The following is an 8,699-nucleotide window of genomic DNA, read 5'->3' as shown; positions in this document are numbered from 1 at the left end:
TGGACGGATGGAGATTAGAATGCCACCCAGCCAACCCGATCAGTGATCACCCCTAAGTTTTAGAGATAGTAATTTGGTCGTTTCTCCATTATTTTTCTTGGGTTTTGAATATGTTTTTTTTAGATAATTTTTCTAGATGTATAATATTACTAATAAATTAGTGATTTTTTTTCTTTCTTTTCCTCGAAACAAAATTTGTCTATATAACCCAACAACACCGCCATTAGCAAATTCTTCCAAGACAAACAACACACACTTGGCAGGGTAGTTGGGATTGGGTTTCAGAGTATCAAATATTAGCCATTAAATTAATTAATTAAGATGGCAATTTTCCAAGGAATTCTGTTGCTTATAATCCTATTATTAGTACCAATGGCTGCAGCAGCTACAGTAGTTGGACTCGGAGGAGGAGCAGAAAAACAACATGCTGAGTGCCTACCAACAAGTTGCAGCAAACATCACAGCCTAAAATCCGATTCCCTTTTCGGCTCAAAAGGCATCACCCCAAAAACTGTGGGTATCCTGGCTTTGATCTTTCTTGCACTCCTCATAGCGAATACCCTGTCCTCGAGCTTCCATTTTCTGTCAATGTTCTTGTTAAGAATATTGACTACACATCTCAGACCATATATATATCTGACCCCCATGGATGCTTCCCACGACAGCTTCCAAACCTCAACTTATCTGCCTCTCCCTTCCAATTATTATCAAATTACGACTACTACAGCGACCTTAGCTTCATCAATTGTTCCCAGACACAGGATCAAATTTGGATTTATCGGTATCGGTATCAGATTGCTTGCCTTAGTGACCAGAGTCACCAGGTTTATGCCATTGATTCTATGTCGTTGCCGGATATTTCTTGCACAAAGATGTATAACATGTCACTTCCATCTGAAATTTTTGGTTATAGTTATGGCCCCATCACATTTGATCATCTTCGACTGAATTGGAGTAAACCGGAATGTGGGAAATGTGAAGCAAGAGGCAAGAATTGTAGATTCAAGAATAACAACAGCAGCAGTACCAGCAAAAGCCAATTATTATTCAATGGATCAACTGAATGCTTTGACAAACCATCTATGGGTACACCACTACTCTAGCTAGTTTCCACCTTCTTACTTCAAGTTACGATTATTATTAGTAATGGGCGCCCATGTGGCATGACCATTTAAATTTAAATTTGATCATTATCCAAATAGGTTTTGAATTTGAATTCAAACCTATTTAGGATAACCACTCAAGATACAGACGTTATCAGTTTTAACTGATATGGATAGATATTATAATATATTATATATCTTATATGGTTATGGGTAATCCAAGAGAGAAACAACGTACAGTCTGTTTCTACCCATATACTGACTCTCTCCCACAAAAAACAACGATCAAAGTCTTTGACACTGTGGTTTTGTGTAGGTGATATTCAATCTGTGATATCACTCCACTGCTGGGTTGGTTCAGAAAGAAGTTCCCTAGAAGCACGTGATTTATCCAAGAAGGTATGATCTGTTTCTTTTAATCCGCTGCATATTCTGTGTTTTTAAGTTTACATTGGTATCAGAGCATGTTTATGGATATTTTCGTATTTCCTTTAATCATGTGTATACTTTTATATGTATATATATATATATATTATACACATGAATATTTGTAGAGGAAGAAAATATTTTTTATCAGATTAGGAGCATAAAACATTAATGTCTTTTTTCATACAATAAATAGTTTTATTTTGAAAAAAGGAGTCCGACAGTACAAAAATCGGACCAGAAAACACCTTGGAAGGCGGCGCGTGGTCTGCACGCGCCACCTGACGCCGTGGGCCGTCTCCACGCGCCTCCACGCGCAGCCACGCGCCCCCACGCGCCAGCTGCTCAGCCGACGCGCTTGCACGCGCTCTCACGCGCGCATCAGCGGCGCAGCCACGCGCGCGCCCTCCGCGCCACGCACGCGCGCCGTGCTCTGAGCCGCGGACCGAGCCGCGAGCTGAACCGCGAGCCGAGCCGCGAGCCGAGCCGCCGCCGAGCCGCGAACCGAGCCGCGAGCCGAGCCTCCGCCGAGCCGCGAGCCGAGCCGCGCGCTGAGCAGCGCCGTTTTCCTCGACTGGCTTGGCTGCTGGCGATTAGGCACTGTTTGTTTTGTTTTTAATTCTGAATTGCGTTAAATGGTCATAATTAATTCATTACATATTTGTTTTATGCGTGGCTTATACTGTTAGACTCAGAATTAATTTTTCTACATTCTGTAAAATTTTGAAAATTTTCAGAAAATATAAATTATTTTTCCTGTGTTAATAATTCATGTTTTATGCTTTAAACTGCTTCTGGTGTTGCATAAATATTTTTCTGGAGCTGAAATATTTTTTGTAGACTTCTGAAAGGTTTTATTATTTACTGGTAATATTGTCTCATTTTATCAGTTTCTGGATTTTTTATTTCTAATTTTATGTGTATTTATTAGTCATTTAAAATTCCAGAATATTTCAGAAAAATTTCAGAATATTTCAGAACAATGTACATTTTAATTATGGCATAATCTGAATATTGTTTCTGTTTACTAGTTTCTGAATTTTTTATTTCTAATTTTATGTGTGTTTAATTAGTTATTTAAAATTCCAGAAAATTTCAGAAAATTCCAGAAAATTTCAAAAATGATGTACACTTTAATTATGGCATAATCTGCATATTAAATACAATTTTTTTTAATATGTTGCAATTAAAGAAGCATGATTATTTATTTATTTATTTATTTGAATTCCATCATTAAATAAATATAGCATGAGTTGTTTGCAAATTTATATTGAGATGCTATTGTATGGAATTTATCATGCTTTGTATATGCCATAAATAGTGGGAGATTGTTTGATTATTTTTTGCGCATGGAATGAAATTAAATTTTGATAATTATCACTAGAGGCGCAAGAGATGATTACGAGCATAGCAAATTTTCGATCTTGAGACATGTGTAAAATTATCATTATTTAATTTAGATTCTTTTTGCTGCAAAATATTTTGGTTTTGTGTTGCTATCATTAATATCCCCTGCACATTTATTTACTCTGTATGTAGAAATGACTGCTAAGACAGTGGTGGCAGACTTAACTAAGGGAGAGAAATTGGATGGCGACAATTATGACATATGGCGCCGTAAGATCCAATACCTCCTCAATGAGCAAGAAGTGTTGACCACACTTGAACAAGTGATGGTTGAGCCAGAGCAGGGCAATACAGCTCAACATCGTCGTGATCTTGAAGCCTTTCAGACTTGGCGTAACAAAGATCGGTGTGCGCGCTTTACTATGTTAAGCAGCATGCACAACGACTTGATTAGTGAGTTTGAGCATTGCCCGACTGCATTTGAGATGTGGGAAGCTCTCAAGCAAAAGTTTGGTATTACCTCTTTGGCAAAGCTACGTGGGCTGACTATGAAGTTTGACTCATATCAGAAAAGGGCGCATCACTCGATGAAGCAGCATTTGAGAGTCATGTTAGCCATGATACGTGAGCTTGCGGCTGCTGGGCATAATTTGACTCAAGAGCAGCAAGTACAGGTTGTGATACGCTCTCTGCCAAATTCTTGGGAGCAGATGAAGCAGAACATGATGCATAATGAGAGTGTGAAAACATTCGAAGACATATCGCGTCATTTGGAGCTAGAGGCTGAGCGCCTTGAGGCGGCTAAGTCTGATGGTTCTGCTATGGTGGTTGAGTCAAGCTCACGTAGGACTTCTCAGTTCAAACGTGGAAAAGCAAAAGGTGCCCCTAAGAAGCAAGCAGCGGCTGCACTTAAGCCCAATGGCGCTAGAAATTTCAAGCGTAGGGGCAAGAGAGGTGGTAAGAAGGCAAAGGCTAAATTGACATGCTTTAACTGTAACAAAGAAGGACACTTCGCTCGGGATTGCCCTGAGCAGAAGAAGGTACTCCCTTACTTAATTTCTCGCATTCAATGCTTTGTGTCTAGTCAAGCATTAATTGCTCATTCTCCTCATTTTTGGGTTGTAGACTCCGGAGCAACAGACCACATCGCGAGGGACAGAGTAGGGTTCGTTGAGTATCGTCGAGTACCTGCTGGGAGCAGAAAAGTTTACATGGGGAACGAGTCCAGTGTGGAGGTGCTTGGCATTGGCACATTCAAGCTGGAAATGCGACAAGGGCGCACCTTGTATCTTCATGATGTTCTTTATGCTCCGGATATTCGGCGAAACTTAGTTTCAGTTATTAGCATGATGAGCCTTGGTTTTAGCTTTTGTTTTGAGAATAATGGTGTTAGCATTTATTTGGGAACAATTTTTTATGGTTTTGGTTATCTTTCAGATGGTTTTTTAGTTTTGGATGTGGATGATTTTAGTATTAATAAAAATGCCAATGGATCTATTTCTAATATTGCATCTTTTTGTGATAATGATTCTATGAGATGGCATGCTAGATTAGGCCACATAGGGCAAGACAGGATGACTAGATTGGCTAGAGAAGGTCTTTTAGGCCCACTCGCTAGAGTCACTTTGCCTACTTGTGAGCACTGTCTTGCTGGAAAGGCAACAAGAAAACCATTTGGGAAAGCCATAAGGGCATCTATCCCATTGCAACTTATTCATTCTGATATATGTGGACCAATGAATGTGAGGGCAAGGCATGGAGCCCCTTATTTCATCACATTTATAGATGATTGCACACGTTTTGGTCATGTCTATCTGATTTCTCACAAGTCAGAAGCATTGGATTGCTTTAGACGGTATGTTAATGAGGTTGAGAATCAATTAGACAAGAGCATTAAAGCTCTAAGGACTGACCGAGGACATGAGTATCTATCTGAGCAATTTAAAGTGCTCTGTGAGGAAAAAGGAGTTATCAGGCAATTGACAATTCCTAGGACTCCGCAACAAAATGGTGTAGCGGAGAGAAGGAATCGCACATTGCTTGACATGGTTAGATCAATGATGGCGCAAGCTAATCTTCCAATTTCTTATTGGGGAGATGCTTTGTTGACTGCTGCCTACGTCCTTAACCGTGTGCCCTCCAAATCAGTTCCTTCCACCCCATATGAGATGTGGACTGGCAAAAAGCCTGATTTGGGCAATTTGCGGCCTTGGGGTTCGGCAGCTTACATACACAACGCTTCTCATAAGTTTGGGAAGTTGGGCCCTAGAGGAAAGAAGTGTATCTTCATTCGCTATAGTGAGCATTCTAAGGGCTATGTGTTTGTTGGGGAGCATCCGGATGGAAGTATGACTGAAATTGAGTCGCGAGATGTGGATTTCCTAGAGGAGGATTTCCCTAGCAGAGGTGAGGTAACTAGAGAAGTAGAATTCTACGAGATGGAGGATCTACTTGAAGGCGCACCTAGTAGCTTAGTAGAGAATGAGGAAATAATTCCTCAAGCTCCTAGGGACAGTGGGAGCGATCTACCTACCCATGGATTAGATCCAATGGATGAGGATTCTCAACTACGTAGAAGCAAACGTGGAGCTATACCCCGTCGTCATTTTGAGATTGAAGGGGAAGCATTCATGATTGCTCCGAGTGATGAGATGGAGCCTAAGAATCTCAAAGAGGCTCTCTCATCCCCTGCTAGTAAAGAATGGAGTACTGCAATGGAAGAAGAAATTGAGTCTATGAAGAAAAATCATGTTTGGGACTTGGTTGATTTGCCGCTAGGGCGCAAGACTATTGGGAACAAATGGGTTCTCAAAATCAAGCGCAAGGCGGATGGTTCCATAGAAAGGTATAAGGCTCGCCTAGTGGCGAAAGGTTACACCCAACGAGAGGATGTGGACTATGAGGAAACTTTTTCACCAGTTGTAAGGTTTGCCTCTATTCGCCTAATCCTGGCCATAGTAGCTCAGTTGGACTTAGAGCTATATCAGATGGACGTTAAAACTGCATTTCTCAATGGAGAATTGGATGAAGAGATCTATATGGATCAACCAGAAGGCTTTGTGGCAGTAGGTCAAGAGCGCAAAGTTTGCAAGCTTCAACGATCTATTTATGGCTTAAAGCAATCATCCAGACAGTGGAATCTGAGATTTCATCGAGCCATTGTTTCAAATGGGTTTACGATGATTGATGAAGATCACTGTGTGTACGTTAAGCGGTCCAAGGACATTTTTCTGATATTGTCATTATATGTAGATGACATATTATTGGCTGGAAATGACAAGGAGATGATTGTCGCCACTAAAATGTGGTTGTTCTCTACATTTGAAATGAAGGACATGGGTGAGGCGAGCTATGTGCTCGGTGTTAAGATCCTTAGGGATTGCTCTAGGAGACTTCTTGGTTTGTCTCAAGAGACTTACATTAAGACTATTCTAGAGCGGTTCCAGATGCAGAGCTGCAAACCCATTGACACTCCTGTTGCAAAAGGCGAGAGCCTAAGCCTTGATATGGGTCCTAAGACTCAAGAAGAAAATGAAAAGATGGCCCGTGTTCCCTATGCAAATGCTGTTGGAAGCTTGATGTATGCTATGATGTGTACACGTCCTGACATTTGTTATGCAGTCGGATTAGTGAGTCGTTACCAATCCAACCCAGGACCAGCTCATTGGAAAGCAGTTAAGAGGATATTACGATATCTTAGAGGAACTGCAGATTACACACTTTGCTACCAGAGTTCAGATCTACATCTAGTTGGCTATTGTGATGCTGACTGGGGAGGAGACCTAGATGAGCGTAAGTCTACTTCAGGATATGCTTTCATGCTTAGCGATGGTGCTATTTCTTGGAGCAGTAAGAAGCAATCCTGCATCGCCTTATCGACCATGGAGGCTGAGTTTGTGGCTTGTTCATCTGCCGTTCAGGAAGCCGTGTGGTTGAGGAGATTCCTTCAGCATTTGGATGTTGTCACACACACTTCAGACCCTGTGACTATCCATTGTGACAGCATGGCTGCACTCGCTTACGCTAAGGATCCTAAATACCATGGCAGAACCAAACACATTGATGTGAGGTTCAACTTTATCAGAGATATTTTGGCGCAGAAAGAAGTGATCCTGGAGCACATCCCTACGAGTCGCATGGTTGCGGACCCTTTGACTAAGCCCATTGCTAGAGATGTTTATCTTACTCATGTTAGGGCTTTAGGACTACGTAGGTGGTGATTTGCTTTTTATGTGTATTCAGTTGAACTCATTTTTGGGGATATTTATGCCATTAGTATTCATACTTGTTTCTATCACACATTTATGTTTACTACTTTTAGTAATGGTATGTGAATTAGCATACACAAAACAATTAAATTGATGTTAGCAGGCAAGATTGGCTCACTCACACGAGCAATCGCCCTTAGCGCTGGGTAGCGAGTAAGGATGAGACTAGAAGCTAAAATTATCCACTAGCTATGTCGCCTTGGTTGGAGCCAAGATGAGGTCTTGTTAGAGACCGACCATGGATATGAGAGTACCCACTTTTCCATGATATGTCTGTTATGGATAGCCAGATGCGAGATCTCATTTGATGCCTGAGAGGCGAGCAAATAGAGAATTCGAGTTAGACGCTAGGAAGCGACTCGTGCGCTTAAGAGCGACTAGACTAAGATCTGTATGGTGTGTGAGTTTAACATCACTCTTTGGAAGAGTAACTCCACTATAACATGCATTCATACTACATGTGCTTATCGACCCGTTAGCGAGGTGAAAGAATGGATCCCTGCTTCTTCACCTTGTGAGTCCTAAAAGTCAGTTTTTCCTAAATGACTTTACTTTGTGCCTTTTGTGACCTTTGACTATGTCATAAGATGAGGAGTTGATGTTCAGCTACTTTGGTATGTTGCCTGCGGTCATGTATGATTCGGCTTTAAGGGACATTACTGGGAAAGCGGTCAATTTCAAATTGAATGATATGAGGGTGAAGGGAAGATCATCTAGTTCTACATCTCTGCTCTATATTCACTGTCGACAACTCACATCGCTCTTTATAGGATGCTGATTGGGTGTGAATATAATGCGGGACCTAGGAGAGTCAAACATGCTCTTTGAGGGATTAGAGATGTTTTTTTTTTGGACTGATGTAGCTAGATGGGTCTGGGTACATGAGACACTATTTCTGTTCTTTTTGGGTTGATGTCTCTATGCTGACTCATATTGAGTTTCTAGTATAGAGCTCCCACTTGCAGGTGTTCTCAGCGGTCGCACGGTGCATTGGCTAGTATGAGATTGTTCTTTTTGGGGAGATTGAGATAGAGATGTGGCAGTGTCATGCCAACTCATGTGCGAGTGGGAGATGTTAGTAATGGGCGCCCATGTGGCATGACCATTTAAATTTAAATTTGATCATTATCCAAATAGGTTTTGAATTTGAATTCAAACCTATTTAGGATAACCACTCAAGATACAGACGTTATCAGTTTTAACTGATATGGATAGATATTATAATATATTATATATCTTATATGGTTATGGGTAATCCAAGAGAGAAACAACGTATAGTCTGTTTCTACCCATATACTGACTCTCTCCCACAAAAAACAACGATCAAAGTCTTTGACACTGTGGTTTTGTGTGGGTGATATTCAATCTGTGATATCACTCCACTGCTGGGTTGGTTCAGAAAGAAGTTCCCTGGAAGCACGTGATTTATCCAAGAAGGTATGATCTGTTTCTTTTAATCCGCTGCATATTTTGTGTTTTTAAGTTTACAATTATTATATTTTGTTTACCATCTTGTCTCATCTGTAATTTTTCCTTGGCTTTACACTAATGGTGT

At 40.9% G+C, this 8,699-nt stretch overlaps 1 protein-coding gene across 1 annotated transcript; it reads left to right on the top strand.

Annotated features, from left to right (window-relative positions):
• The first annotated feature begins 372 nt into the window (after positions 1-372).
• LOC145797597 (uncharacterized) lies at positions 373-4,173 on the top strand. Its single transcript, XM_082884973.1, has 4 exons — positions 373-513; positions 624-1,086; positions 3,069-3,916; positions 4,002-4,173. The coding sequence occupies exons 1-4, from the start codon at positions 373-375 to the stop codon at positions 4,038-4,040; spliced, it is 1,491 nt and encodes a 496-aa protein (XP_082741099.1). The 3' UTR covers positions 4,041-4,173.
• Positions 4,174-8,699: the final 4,526 nt, after the last annotated feature.

The sequence above is a fragment of the Camellia sinensis genome, chromosome 8 (genome assembly GCF_055761805.1).
Source record: "Camellia sinensis isolate YWXY chromosome 8, ASM5576180v1, whole genome shotgun sequence".
Classification (NCBI taxonomy): domain Eukaryota; kingdom Viridiplantae; phylum Streptophyta; class Magnoliopsida; order Ericales; family Theaceae; genus Camellia; species Camellia sinensis.
This window is presented reverse-complemented; position numbering and strand designations above follow the sequence as displayed.